Source organism: Oryx dammah, unplaced genomic scaffold (genome assembly GCF_014754425.2).
Source record: "Oryx dammah isolate SB20612 unplaced genomic scaffold, SCBI_Odam_1.1 HiC_scaffold_9, whole genome shotgun sequence".
In the NCBI taxonomy this organism is placed as follows: Eukaryota; Metazoa; Chordata; class Mammalia; order Artiodactyla; family Bovidae; genus Oryx; species Oryx dammah.
In genome coordinates, this window is record NW_024070193.1 from 50,525,409 (window position 1) to 50,540,963 (window position 15,555).

The following is a 15,555-nucleotide window of genomic DNA, read 5'->3' on the forward strand; positions in this document are numbered from 1 at the left end:
AAATGTGTATTCAATGAGTGGATGCATCGCATGTCATTTATTTCCAGGAGCCAGCCCTGTGCTATGCACGACAAGAAACTGCAGTTGGTTCAGTGTTTGCCTACTAGTGTGATACTAGTTCATTTGCAAACAACCAGAATATCTTTTCTGTGCATTATTTATAAAGTAGTGCTTGAAGGGGATAAAGGGACACAAGCCAACACATAGGGGAACAGAGAGTGAAAGAAACTGGTGGTAAAAACATGACCTTCCTCCATAAGGTCAAATAGTTTTATTTTGCTTAAACACTACAATACAGTATATATCCATTAAAAAAAGAAAACTCTATTGTGTATATAAATTATTCCTTCCATTCATCAACTCTTTTCTTTTCCATTACAGCTTTGGTACAATGTGATTTCAGTATATAATTTTTTTAAATACTTCTTAGCATCACAAACTCAACACAAAGTACAAAACTAATAATCCAAATTAGGGATAGTATCGTCTACACAGTGGTATTCAGTGGTAGGAGAAAATCTTACCTTGATGAATTCATGTCACTAGCTAAGCTAGAAAGGCATACCTAGCAGACATGACGGAAATATGCACCATTAACCAGCTAACGTGTGGATTAGTCTTTTTTTTTTTTTTTTTTTTACAGAATACCAGCAGCAGTCATTTGGGTGTGGAGTGAATACTTAAGTCCTCAGTGAGTTTTCCCACCTGGCTCCTCCTCCCGCAAAGGGCCATGGTAGTGTCAGAAGACACGGGGCATGGCCAGAGTGCTCAGAACTTGACCTGCCACCCGGCGTTGCTCATGCTGGCACAGTTGGTCCTGCAGCTGGCTGACACCACGGGGACAGTGCTGGAGGGGCAGGGCGGGCCCATCAGCCTAAGGTTGTTCTGAGGGGTCGGCGGTGTGACGTTACAGTACACGGGCATCCCGGTGGCTGGGAGGGAGCCTTGGCCTGCCTGGGTAGGTAGCATGAGTGGCTGTTGGTACGACTGCTGGGGCAGTCCTTGAGAACCCTGGGTCATTGGCACCTGTGCGGAGACACAAGACATGTCCCTGTATGAGGAGGGCCTTCTGGGGTGTCCCGCAAGCTACGGTCGTGTCATCAAAAACAGTCATGCTTTGGGGTTGGAGTCCCAGCTCTGCTTTTTATCAGCTGTTTCACACTGGGCAAACCATTTAACCGCTCTGATTTTCTGATCCCACGTGCATAATGACACCTCCTTCCAAGTGGCCCCTGAAAGAGGTGCAGGAGGATGCAACAGCAGTTGGGCTGTGTCTGGTGAGAAGCAGATGCTCGGAAAGTGTTAGCTTTGAGCCTCTTTCCTTCCCCTTTGCTGGCTCTCCAGGGACTGCCGTGTGGACCACCCCCTCTCTGGATTTCTCTCTGTTTTGGAAAGCCATGCTCCCATTCTGGTTTTATGCAAAGTGGCCTGGAGCCACTGATAATAAAAGAGGCTTTTGTCCCAGGAACCTACCTCACTCTCAACTTGCAACTTTCAAGAACATTTCATATTGAGTTGGCGGTAGAGACCGATGCAATGTGAACAAGGATGGTTAAGGCAGGAAGACTGAGGGTAGGGTCTCTAGGACCAGAGGTACTTGGTGCAGCTAAATTGAATGATTAACCTACTTCACCAACCCTTCACTTTCCCTCTCAGTGCATTTCAGAATATACATTACAGAAGGGGGTGTGACGCTTTAAATACTCAATGTGAGATTAGTCTGGAAAATGCAACTGTTAGGTCCAATAAATACCCTTTAGATCAATCTGAGATGCCATTTAAAAAGCTTTATAAGTTAAATTTGTGGTGAAATGAACTTTCTTTGGCTGCGATCAAAACAAACGAAAATTTGTCACGAGGACTGTCTCATTAAGTACCATCTCAACAGAATGTCCAGAGGTCTTCATGAACAGAACTCGAAAGAATTTTCCTTCATGAATAGAAAGTTTATATGGAACCAGACTTAGACGGGCATTCAAAAGCCATTTGTGTTATAGAAATGTACACTTTCTGTTTTCTATTTGTCTAGCATAATCTTGACTCAAAGTCAACCATCAACACGACTGCACCGAGCGCCCCCTACCACCTGGCCAACCATCTGAGACAGGGACACACCCACAGGCTGTACTCTGGCAGGGGCTGCTTCTCAAGCACCGGTTCCCAAGCTGCAGACACGCACCTGATAGTTAGACACGGCTGGGTAGGAGACCATCACGCTCTGCACTGGCGCTCCCTGCTGGCTGCTCATCACCCCCTGACTCTGAGGCGGCTGCTGCACCCCCACGAGGCCTTGGAACCCCTGCGGACCAGACAAGACTGGCTGGTAACCTGCAAAGAGGAAACATCTTTTGAACTGGTTGTACGGAAGAGAACGAAGATGAAATTGCACGGAGTAAGAGAACTTCACCAGCCAACCGGAAGACCTTTCACTCTCCATGTTAGGAACGCTTATTTCCTAACTATGCAGGTTTTGCTTCTCAAGAGTGGATGAGGGCATGACTCCAGAAACTTTGCTGATATTTCCATCCAAGGGTTAGTGTTGTGGAAGTGGTGCATTCTTCACGACCCAAAGATGGGAACCTCTATTGGTGCTGGTTGACTGCTGTAAACTCTACCCTTCAGATCTGTCTTTCGCTTTGGTTTCAATGACACTTGGAGAAGTCACAAATTATCAAGTTCTTCTTTATTAAACTGACTCATTTTCTCACCCTCTGACTTTCCTGCACTACCTCACTTCACAGAGAGATCACCAAACAGCCTGTTAACTTGGGACACGTTCTATTTTCCATGCCCTAGTACACAAGAAGACTTGCAATTCTACCTAATTCAATATTCATTGACTCAGACAAAGGCAACAACAGCAGGTATGCCACACTTTTATTCTGTTCCACCACTAGCCCCCGAGAGAACGTTCTGGCAAAACACTCCCGTAAGAGACCACGTACATATCATAGATTATATAGAATACAAAATTTAAAGAATGTATCTGCTGGTGTCCTTCCAGGTGGGCCAGTTGGTAGGGTTTCTTTTCTTTCTTTTTTAAGGGGACCAGAATTTATTCTAATTATCTTAACCCCTACTACAAGATGTGCTTTAAAATGCATTCTTAAAGCAAGTCTGTCAACTATTCTTATAAATATTGGAAAGAAAGTTATAATGTTGGTGAAGATGACACGGTGATAGAGAAATAAAACAGATTCACTTCCATGCTGTAAAATAAGGTCCTTCCAGAGCTCCGGTTATTAATTGTACTGAAATCAGGCCAACTGCTGTCTTAATACAGTTCTCTGGGAAGACAGGCTTTACATTTTCTTGATGCAAACACTAAGTTTTACAATCAGATTTTAAAAATTGAAACAAAGGGTAAAAAATTCCTAATCAGTATCCATTGTTTAAAAATAGCCTTTCTTTTGAGTGCATGTGAGAGTTTTAATTGAGAAAGGATGAAATTACATTAGCGTCTTTACAATAGACAACACTTGGCAAGCCTGTGTTCAGCCAAAAATGTTTTCATTCACCTTAGAAATACTGTGGAAGTGTAACTTGCAAACAGCCACTAAGTTAGGAGATCAGCTTTATTTGTCAAATGAGATGAAAATGAAGTGAAGTCAGGAACACTCGAGAGAGCAAACTCGGGGTCAGGAGGCTGGAATGGCGCCTGCACCCATCAGTGAGTGGAGCCAAGGAAACCATCCTCTGACCTTCTTTTATGTGTCCCATTTTTAAAAATGTTCACATTACTCTCCTCACTCCATTTTAATAGTGGTTTTACTTACAAGGTTATTTTAAATTCTACTATAGACACCACATACTAAGAGTGTAATTAAGGGTCACGGCCACCTTTCCTCCAGTTATTCTGAGTTCATGGGTACACAGTCAAAGCCTCCCTTACATGTGCTCTGAGGTCTACTGGATCTCAATAACCTCAGCCCAGAGGGTTTATAAATATGGCAAAGTGTTTGAAGTTGATACAATATGGAAAAATCATCAGACTTGGGAAGAAGAAATGTGACTTAAGGCCACCTCACGGTCCTCCCTACCTCCCACAATGCCTCATACGCAGGGAGAAATTTCCTTTAACATTCATTGCAAAAATCTGTTCTCTAGGATATCCCCCTTTTATTCTTATACCCATTGGCCCTGAAAAAAAAAATTGTTGCTGTTTTATTATTACTAGGACGTTACTACTAGCCATATCAAATTCACTGTAGCAAGGATTATTGTTATATATGTTAAAAAAAAAAAAAAAACTTGGCATGACTGACTGTAGAAAATTCATGATCTCAGCCTTCCTTACCATGTCCTATTTCTATAGCAAAGAGCAAGCAATATGAGCACACTTTCAGGTCTGTGTAATGGTGCTTATTTCTGGCTTAACAGTCAAAGTACAGGTTGAAAATGAGAGAAATGTCTTTTTTTTTTTTTTTTTGAGAAATGTCTTTAAAAAAATCAGGTTTATACTTGGATCTTATGGTGAAGCCCTGTTGGTCTTGGGGGTGCTACTGCAGGATGGGAAGAAGGGGAGGGAAGAGGGCAGGAGAGGTCAGGTGGCCTCACGTCTAAAGAGGATACATTTGCTTGTTGAATCCTTCCAGCCTGTCCCAAGTCATCTTCAGAATGACTCTGTTTCACAGCGTCTGTTCAAAAATAAATCGAGGTGGCCTATGAAAGATTCATTTATTATATCAGCTCTATAAACCAAAATTGGGGTGAAGGGAAAAATCAGTCTGATGATAATAGAGCTGCTAAGACATAGAGAAAATAGAATGTCTTGGTAGGAAGAGGAAGTAGCTATCAGATAATATTTAAGGAGAGAAGAAGAATGAGGAGGTCAGGTGGCCTCGACCCAGTAAAGGTGCAGGCCTGGGCTGCGGTGGGAGGGGGATGCAGTCCATCTTCGCCGAGCCCACGGGTGTGGGGACACTGCCGTGGTGTCGCCCGCCCCAAGCCACTTCTGCCTGATCTGTGAACTTCAACATCCAGTCACGCAGAGCAATGGGCTACCAGCTCTGCACCAGGATTCTCAGAGTCAACACACTTAAGGCAAATAAAGATTTATGTGGGGAGCGAATCACGCCATACAATTTCTAAATGAAAAGTTAAGGAAAGTCCAATTTATATTCATGAACCTCATTCATTTCTCAGTTCGCTCTCCAGGCAAGAAATTCACACCTGCAACAGTTTAATCGGAGGGCCCCCTGCTTTAAGTGATGCTACAGAGGTAGGCGGCAGAATGGGTCCTTGAGACAGGAGGCCGTGTGGAATGTGAATCTGAGCTCCAGTCTAGGAATAGACAAACAGAAATGTGATAGCAGTGACCTCAGTGTGAACTAACAGGGTCTGCCTGGGACACAGCTCGCCCGAAGGCGAAGATGGTGGAACTGGCTGGTGGCAGCCTGCTTATCTCGTCTACTCAAATGAGAAGCCTGTTCCCGTTTGTCAGCTCTTAGCTGTGAAATGATCTGGTTTTCATATTTATTGAGGATTAGCCAGATAGAATGCATCATACAAAACAGAAACAGCAACAGGAGCTGCCCTGGAGGCTTGCTAGGGCGATCGTAAAGACATTAGCTATTTGTATTATTCCTTTTTCAGTTGAGGTTAATTCAATTTTCATGTCACATGCGTCATTTATTTTCTGAAGGTAAAAAGGTCAGGAATGGACAAACGCCTCCTGACCAGTAAAAGAATAAATGTCTGGATCTTACAGATCTGAAATTTAACATTGTTTTCAATAAAATATGGCAGTTATTGAATACTCTTTGTAGTCCAAGGGTAATCATTAATATTCTGTCAAGGAAACATTTTGCTTGATGTAGCATATTTATGAAAAATCAGAATGTAAACTGGAATTACAATTTAGGAATTAAAAATTGCATGATTGATACAGATGTTATTTCAACTCTTATTTGTAAATACATTGCTATGGAGCCAACATTTTGGAAATGAATGAATGACAAAGTCATGACCTGTGTTTTTAGGTGTTTGATTCCCTGGCTGTTGTTGGTTATGAAGGTTGAAGGTGAGGAAGGTGTATCTTAACTACAAATATTGGGCAAATATTGGGTTGGCCAGAAAGTTCGTTTGAGTTTTTCTGTATATCTTACAGAATGAACTTTTCGGCCAACTCAGCATCTACAGAGCAAAGTAAGAAGCTACGCAATTCTCAACACCTTCCCAAGCCATATAAGCAGTGCAATTTTCTATTGTGTTTAAGTATTCTTAATGTGGTACAATGTCTTTTCAAATGATTAAAGTTAATTACCTGCTTAATAGAAAATATGACTTCTCTTGGGTGAACCAACACACACAGGGCTTCTAAGGAACCAGGGTAGCTGGTTCTGAATTCAAATTCTGTTCTCTGTACATGGTTTTGAGATAAAATTACAGTAGTTCAGCTGTGACATAGCTGGTGAAGAAGATGAAAAAGAAAAATGCTTATCCAGGACTGGCTTCTCCCTTTGCTAAATTTTTATAGTTCATGCATCCCACATACTAATTTCTATTAATAATATCTGCCTGGTTCTGTTTCTTGGTTTCCTATGGATTCTTTTACTTTTTCTTCTTCTTTAAAGATTCTCCATCATAACTGGCTAATTAGCTATATTGGTTTGATTGCTTACTCTGATCCAGGCAGTAAATTAAGCACTTACACTTTATTGTCACAACAATCGTGGAAGGTAGTCAGTGCTATTAAACTCCTTTTACAAAAGACACAACTATGACCCAGACATTTGGCTAGAATTTAGGTTGAGGTTTTCTGGCTTGAGCATCCCTGTTTTTGCTCCCTAAATTTTAGAACTATTTATTGCACATTCTTCCAACGCTCACATATTAACATAATTTCCTTAGCATGGCAGCTACTCAATGGCCATTCATTGCATTAATTGTTTTCTCAATAGTTAAAACCATTAAGAGGATGAGAGTTATGATCCATAGTCTGTTGAACATGGTCTTGCTGGTATCAAAGAAAGAAAAATCAAAGGTAAAGCATAGTTGCCCTGACAAAATCAACTCAGACCACTCAATAATTATTTAAAAGATTGGTCACTCAGATAATGGGATACCAGACAGGTGGTCAGGTTGGAGCTGGGTGGGGGTGTCAAATGGATTCTAGTCCTTCATTTACTTCATTAGTTCCTAATGAAGGAATTAGTTTCTAATGATCAGTGGAAACTACAGTTTTCATTTACTAGGTCCATTTCAAAGAACACCTCTCCTCATAATCTTCAAAGATTCTGTACATTTACTATGGACTGTTTTCTCAAAATGCTCTCAAAATATAAGATAAAAATAACTTGAGACTTCCCTGGTGGTCCAGTGGCTAAGTCTCCCCATTCCCAGTGCAGGGGGCCAGGGTTCAATCCCTGGTCAGGGAATTAGGTCCCACATGCTACAGCTAAGACCTGACAACAGCCAGGTAAATATTTTAGAAAAAAAAGAAAAAAAGCATTAAAAAAAAACTTATTTGCTCATTAAATATAACACCAGTTCTGTTACTTCACTGTATCAGGCAGCTAGCTGTGGCTAAGAAAGTCACGTGACCTTTGGAAATAAAAAGTATCTATAGTATTTGAAAGTTGGTAAGAGAAGATATACAGAAACTCTAGGATGTCAGATGAAAAGTGTCAGTCGCTCAGTTGTGTCCGACTCTTTGTGACCCCATGGGCTATAGCCCACCAGGCTCCTCTGTCCATGGAATTCTCCAGGCAAGAATACTGGAGTGGGTAGCCTGTCCCTGCTCTAGGAGATCTTCCCAGCCCAGGGATTGAACCTGGGTCTCCTGTTTTACAGCCACTCAGAGGCAGCTGTACTTTGGGAGTTTAGAGGCTGCTCTCATGATTGTTCTAATTCTATGAACACTATGGATTTGTTCCCCAGTTTTCTTTCATTAGAAGGGCACTGTTTAAAGACAGGGGTCCCTTCTGGCTTCATCTATCTGAACCACCTTGATGTTTCAGGTAGCTAGCCATGAGTGGAGAGAACAGATGTGTCCTATCGATCATGATATCTCTCTGGTTTTCTGAAAGAGGACCACCTCCTTATGCTTCAGAGGAGTAGGTCTGGGGTACTGGAGGCTCGGTGCCCATGGCAGGTAGAGTGGAAGGTGCCCTTGACAGTCCCACTGGCACCGGGCCTCCCTCGGGGTCCAGGGGCACACGGTCCTCTTGATTCCCCTGGTCTTTGCAGACACTGTCTTGCTTCTCCTCCCCGGTGATGACCCCCTGATGCGACAGTGTAGGTTAAGTGGGGTCACCTTTGAAAAGCAAGGCGTGTATCCTTTGAAGCATTTTGCCTTTATGTCAACTTCCCAATTTATGTGCCCTAAAACCCCATGTAGAACTTTTAAAAGAAGAAAGCAGTATAGACTGGATCCAAAGACTTTTTTTTTTTTCCTCAAACATGTCCAAAGATTAAGATACAGGATAAAAATATCTTCCCTGGACATCATAAGAAGATATTGTTCTTATATATAAAATAAAATATCATAAAACTGTCCAAAAAATGAAAAAAGAAGGGTATTAAAAAAACTGCCTTTTTTTTTTTTGCTGTTGAAGTTCATTTCGACTTCTTTCATCTTTGTGTAAGTGTCTGCCTTCATCTGATTTACCAGCCATCTCGGTCTCCATCCTCTTTCTCTTCGCCATTTATTATTCAGTGGTTTTCATTGCTTAGGAGCAAGATGCAGAATGAGCACGGGAGGCCACGCCCATCCCAGGGAAGCCCAGTCCGTCCTAATGAACTTGGGGAACGCTGTCACCAGCCATAAGTGGAGCTACGCTTCCTGAAGCAGTGGTTTCTTTCCTACTTTCTCTTTTGCTCATTAGCTTGCTTGCTGCACAGAGTGTAATTCTTAGAAGCCTCTTTAGTGTCCCCCGAGAATGTCCATGCATGGGTCATTTTCCCGGGGCCGTCCGTACACATCAGATGAACCATCCTATTACTGCAAGCTTGGGGCCTCTTCATTGTAATTAGACCATCCGGATCCATGCTATTGCAACTACAAAGCTAGTTTTCTTTCTCTCTCTCATTTTTTTTTTTTTTTTTTCAAATCAGGGCAAACATGAGAGACATTGTTAAGTGACTACAGGAATAGCTCATGCACAGAATTTCAATGAATGCCTCTGAGGGAAGCTGGCATTGAATTCCATTTTAAATGGACGAGGCTGTCATATTATTGAAGTAATTCTCTGAACTTTCCTGGCCCAGAGTTCTGTGCTGACAGCCAGAGAACCTCCACAACCCAGAGGGAGAAAACCTGCAGGAGATTCACAAACGTTTTACTTTCTTAATGAGGCTGCGTAGCTTAGAAAACGTGGCATTCTTGCATTTCTGCACATCTACCAGTGTTAATTATGGGCATGCTTACACCAGGCTGGGTGAAAGCAAATTGGTGCTGAAGCAGCTTAGAGGAGTTCTCTCCACAGACTAAACTCAGGGTAGAGCGAAGACAGAGGTGGGTTTAATCATGGCCTATGGGAGCATTCCCTGTGGGGGGTGTTCCCATTGACAAATTGCTTTCGATCAGCTGGCTAGAACAGGACGATCATGAAGTCAGAAGTCATGGGCTCAACCCCACGGGGATTCTGTTACTGTCACTCTCACATAGCTACAGGTTGTAAGCTAGCCCCGGCCAACTGTTCTGCAAATAGGTGCTATGGTCATAGATTCAATCTGTAGAACCCTACATCAAAACAGAAAGAAAAAAAACCACCTACTTTACAGTTAATCAAAAGTACCCTGTTTATATAAGAAAGCAGTATATATTATTTTTCCCAATAGTCAAAGATAACTACCTCCTTCGATTGCACTCTGGCAGGGTTCTTACCTAAACTTTATTCTAGTGGTAGATCCCAGCATTTGGGATCTCAGTTCCTCGACCAGGGATCGAACCGATGCCTCCTGCAGTGGGAGCGCAGAGTCTTACCCACTGGACCGCCAGGGAAGTCCCTCTAGTGGTAGATTTAGCAGTAATACTGTTCCAGTGGTAGAGTCTGCTGGGAGGCAACAGCAGTAATCTAGGCCAGAGACGATAAAGACAGATACTAAGGCAGAGATGCAGGATGAGAGAGAAGGGACACACCAGGGAGATACTTAGGACATGAACGGCTAGATACTGGCAGCCAAGAGTTTTAGTGATGTCACCTGTTGGATGGACACTAGCTTGGACTTACTGTACCCTAACCACAGATGTCAGTTGTCCACTGAAACCCAGACTCTGATAAACAAAAGCCCTGATTTGTAGTGCTCACTGATTTCCCTGATGTAACTATCCCCACCAATTTCAGGCTACAAAGGGCTTAACAATCAGCTGGCAAAATTCCTGATGTTTTGAATGTTGCTCATGTGGGCCAAAACAAGAGAGCTCTGGCACACCACTGACCTGAATTCAGTGTCAATCTGATTTTCAGTTTACTTAGATTTTCCCTCTTTTACCCTTCCTTCTTTGAACCAATTGACTATGCTTTGTTCTTTCTTGTAAGAATGACTGTAAGAGCCATTCATAGGATTTTTATGGACATGGAGAAGACAGGCACAGAGACACTGGACATACACTGGATATACACTGGAGTTTATACTAAACTGTATACTAGATGTACACTGGTGTATACAGGACTGAGCTGTACATTAGAGTGTATACTGGAGTGTATACTAGATTTACACTGGTGTATACTGGACTGGGCTGGACACTGGATGTACACTGAAATGTATACTGGACTGTATACTAGATATACACTGGTATATACTGGACTGGGCTGGACACTGGACTGTACACTGGATATACACTGGAGTGTATACTAAACTGTATACTAGATGTACACTGGTGTATACTGGACTGAGCTGGACACTGGACTGTATACTAGATATACACTGGTGTATACTGGACTGGGCTGGACACTGAACTATACACTGGCTGTGTCCAGATGTGCACTTGACCATGTACCAGAGTGTCAGATGTGTGCCAGCTGTGTCCAGCTGTGCGCCAGATGTCTAGCTGCATGTCAGATGTGTCTAGCTGGGTGCCAGATGTGCATTCGCCCATATACCAGATTGTCCAGCTGTGTCCTTATACACTGGTCTGGATATACACTGTACTGTACAGTATACTGTACACTGGACCGGACTGGACACTGGACTGTATCTTATGATGTACACTGGACCAGACTAGACATTGGACTGCAGGGTAGACTGTATACTGTACTATATACTGGACCCGGCTGTGCCTTATGATGTACAATAGACTGTATGCTGGACTGCACAGTATACACTGGACTATACAGTATGCTGTGTACAGTGGGTGTACACTGGGATATACACTGGCTTTGAAGAAACTGAAAGAAGTACCAGCATGACGTTTTCTAGTACATCATGGATACACATCCTTTGAACGTATATATGCAGAAGCCAAGCTCTAATGATTTGGGGTTTAGTTTCTCCTGATTTTTCCTTGAGGTCTAGGTAGACAACATCAGTCCATTTTCAATTTCAAGATGCCAAAAAAGTTTAAAGGTCAATTTGCTTACATTTTATTACAACAAAAGAGTGATTGATTCTAAATTATATAATGGGTAGCTCAAAAACAAAAATCCCACAACTAAACCTGGTATAAATGGTTTTCTACTCATAACTAATATTTTCCAAGGAGAAAATCTGGGGATAAACATTTGTAAGGAAATTCTCATCATGGGGTTCAGGGAACATTAATTTTGAATCCTTTGTGTTTCTATCAGTTTTCCAACAGATGGCCCCAAAGTGAAGCTGCTGGGCAACAGATGATGTCACAAGTCCAAGCAACAAGAAAGAGACAGTTTCTGTTCATCTACCTAATCAACCCATGATTATCCTTGTTAACAGCAATAAGAACAGTCTTTAATCTCACCATGCGGGGAACTATTATTTAAAATTATTGCTTTTATCTGGTTGAGACAACAATTAGAAATCTACAGGCTTGTCCATGCAAATACAAATTGTGCTTATCTTTTTAGCTGGAGCTGCAGGATATGGTCCACACTTATATCCCATTTCACAATAATTAAAGTAAAAATAAAAGTGAAGGACGAATGGTCTTCCGCCCAAGGCCTGGTAGAGTTTCATCGTGGTTAGATTCCTGTGCTGCGCTTAGTTGCTCAGTCATGTCCAACGCTTTGCAACCCCATGGACTGCAGCCTGCCAGGCTCCTCTGTCCATCAGCATTCTCCAGGCAATGATACTGGAGTGGGTTGCCATGCCCTCCTCCAGGGGATTGTCCCAACTCAGGGATCAAACCTAGGTCTCCCACACTGCAGGCATATTCTTTACCATCTGAGCCACTGGGGAAGCTTATAAGCACCCAAATAGAGCACAAGCTATATTGAGTCACACCCTTTGCTGCCTGCTGAATTCACTGTAACGAGATGATGCCAACACACAGGACCTAAGAGAACCAGTTGAGGCCTCATGGTCTGTCTTTGGCAGCATACCAGGTTGCACTGAGAGTGAACGAAACCGGGCCCACCTTGCAGTCCCTTCTCAAAGCTACGAATTCTCAAGGTTTGCCACTCACTCCTGCCTCCTCATCACATCTCCATCTCCGAGTGCCTGCTTCCCTGCCCTGCTTCCCCTGACAATGGTTCTCAACATTCTCCTGTCTCTGGAATCACTTGGTTAAAATGACCAAGTTAAAACACAGATTGTTGGGCTCCAACCTCCAGAGGTTTAGATTCGGCAGGTTTGGGTGGGGCCTTGGGATGTGCTGTCTTGACAAGTTCCCAGGGGGCTGCTGCTGATGCTGCTGGTCTGGGGACCACACTTTGAAGATCACTGTTGGACCTTGGTTTTCAGTGATTTCAGTCATTAAGTCGTGTCCAGCTCTTTTATGACCCCATGGACAGTAGTCTACCAGGTTCCTCCGTCCATGGGATTTCCCAGGCATTAATACTGGGGTGGGTTGCCATTTCCTTCTCCAGGGGATCTTCCTGAGCCAGGGATCAAACCTGGGTCTCCTGCTTCGGCAGGCGGATTCTTTACCACTGAGCCACCAGAGAAGCCCTTTCAATGAATACTTCTGTCTTGAATTCTTACCGTTTAAGCCTCTTACTTTTCCTTTCATATTGTGGCTGATGGGATCTGACACATCACACCTTGTGCGGGGGGTGGAGGGGGGCCTCTCTCCTCTCCGACTTCATCTTCCTTATCTGTAAATCTGGGACCATCCTTTTCTCAAGGGGTTTTAGGATAGACCAAGATCCTTCTTGTAAGAAACATCCCAGAGACCGAGCACCTAGCTGGGACCGAGATGTGTGACTGCCCTGCCCCTGCTCATCCTCTGGAAAAGGAAGCGTTTCTTATACACCTGGGTCTAGCCTGGTATTCTGCACTCAGTGCCACAAGAACATTTATCAATGATGTTGACAGAAAACCACCCACACTGTATTTGCCCTAAAGGAATCTTACAGTGCCACAGGACAGAAAATAAGCCCACAAACAGAGACCTGAGGAAAAGAATGAGGAAGCAGGACTTCCCGGATTGCCCAGTGATTAAGACTCAACAGTTAAGACTTCACCTTCCAAAGCAGGGAGTCTGCGCTGGATACCTGATCAAGGAATTAGGATTCTGCATGTCAGACAGTGTGGGAGGGAAAAAAAAGCAGCAGAACAGAATGCCCCAGCCCTGCCCATGCTTGAGGGATGGCCAAAGAAAAGCAACTGATCACCATCACAGCAAAATAAGGACAAAGCTGACCAGATGCCAACTGTTTTTCTTGTCCTTTTTGCCTCTGGAAAAAGTTCCTTCCAGCAGCAAGTCAAGTGGGCACAGCGCAGCTTCCAGTTTCACCTGATAGTGTTGGGACAGGTGCAGGGAGAGACCTAAATAAGGAGATATGGAAAGGAGCCGTTTCTGAAGCCCCATGTCTTTGGGACATAACTGTGGGCTTGCTTGTATGTCTTGATCTCACTGAGCTTGAAAAAAAAAAGCCAGCGAGGAAGCTGGCCCTCCCTTACTTGCCCTCCTACAGCACATATCTGGGATTCCTTGCTTTTCTAAATCTCTTCTTAGGGACTTGCCTGGTGGTCCAGTGGTTAAGACTTCACCTTCCAGTGCAGGGGCTAAGCTTCCCTCCCTAGTTAGGGACCTAAGATCCCACATGCCTTGCAGCCAAACCACCAAAACATAAAATGGAAGCAATACTGTAACAAATTCAATCAGGACTTTAGAAACGGGGACTCCTCTGGTCCCCGTGGTTAAGAATCCACCTTGCAGTGCAGGGGATGCGGGATCGATCCCTTGTCTGGTAACTGAGATCCCACATGCCTCCGAGAAACTAAGCCCGTGTGCCGCAACTACTGAGCCTGTGTGCTCTGGAGCCGACGTGACACAACCAGAGAGCCAGTGCAGCACCAAGAAAGATCCTGCATGCTGCAGCTAGACCTGACGCAGCCCAAACAAAAGAAGCTGTAAGAAAGTAAAGAAAAAAGACTTTAAAAATGGTACACGTTAAAAAAAAAAATCTCTCTTGCCCTGCCCTCCCTCCTCCCCACTCAAGTCTGAAATCGTTCAACTTGAGTGGGAACAATGGAACTGGAGACCTCCTGGCCCAGCCAGCTCAGGGTGATGAAGCTGGGGGTGCTGAGGGCTAAGAAGGCACAGGATTGCACACAGAATTTCTCATGAACTGGGGATTAAATCTCATTCTGCTGTCAGTCCCTTTGCTGGCATATATATGCTATAGTGCTTCCTCCAAATATGACAGACCGGGCTGCTAGGCGTATTTTTGACACACAAATGCTGGCTCATTGCTATCACCATGTAATTACTAAGCACTTGGAGAATATGCCTTGTGTATGTGACCTGGGGTTAACCAAGCTTGTTTCCAGTAAGATAACCCAAAGTAGGGCATTATGGAGAAAGAAGAGAAAAATCTGGAGATTCAAGGACTATATCATGGTTTGCAAAAGACAGGAATCAAACCATCTCTTTGTCAACGCTCGCCCAACTGCATCCTGATGTTTAGACATAGATATGAGTGGTTCAGTGGAACAAACTCTGGGAGATGGTGAAGGACAGGGAGGCCTGGCATGCTGCGGTCTATGGGGTCACAAAGAGTTGGACACAGCTTGGCGCCTAAAATACACACACACAAATGAGCAGTTATTTATCAACAGGCAACGTTTTTAGGAGGTCATATGCTGAATTAGTATAGGCCTTGTTGGCATGAACTCAAACCAGGAGAACAGGCAGGAACATTCCCCTTTCTTCCTCCAAGCTTACTTATAATAACCTTTATGGCTTTTACATCACTGAGTTAAGCACTTGAGGAGTAATGCCATTATGACTCACTTTACAGAAGATGAAAGTAAAGCACAAGGAATCCCTAGATTGTTTAGGGACACATAGCTCACAAGGATCAGAACTAAGTCAGGGGTCTTCTAATCTCTCACCAGTGCCACCCACCCCCAACTCAGGATCCTGGCAGGCAACAGAATTCCACTGCAGTGATTCACCTGAAGAGATATTAATAAAGAGAGCATTGCCAAACTAGTAGGCAAGTTAAGACACCAGGATGGACTTCCCTG

The 15,555-nt window shown here is 43.6% G+C and overlaps 1 protein-coding gene across 27 annotated transcripts in view; it reads right to left on the minus strand.

The window, feature by feature from the left end:
* Positions 1-235: 235 nt before the first annotated feature.
* ARPP21 (cAMP regulated phosphoprotein 21) overlaps positions 236-15,555 on the minus strand; it is a 162,403-nt gene continuing 147,083 nt past the window's right edge. For all 27 annotated transcript variants that reach the window (XR_005722041.1, XR_005722040.1, XM_040246279.1 and 24 more), the window contains 2 exons: positions 2,180-2,328; positions 236-1,026 (listed from right to left, as the gene is read on the minus strand). Coding sequence is in view for 25 of the 27 variants with exons in the window: in XM_040246279.1 (XP_040102213.1) it covers positions 769-1,026; positions 2,180-2,328 (407 nt within the window). In the remaining 2 variants the exon portion in view is untranslated. The remainder of the gene's footprint in view (positions 1,027-2,179; positions 2,329-15,555) is intronic.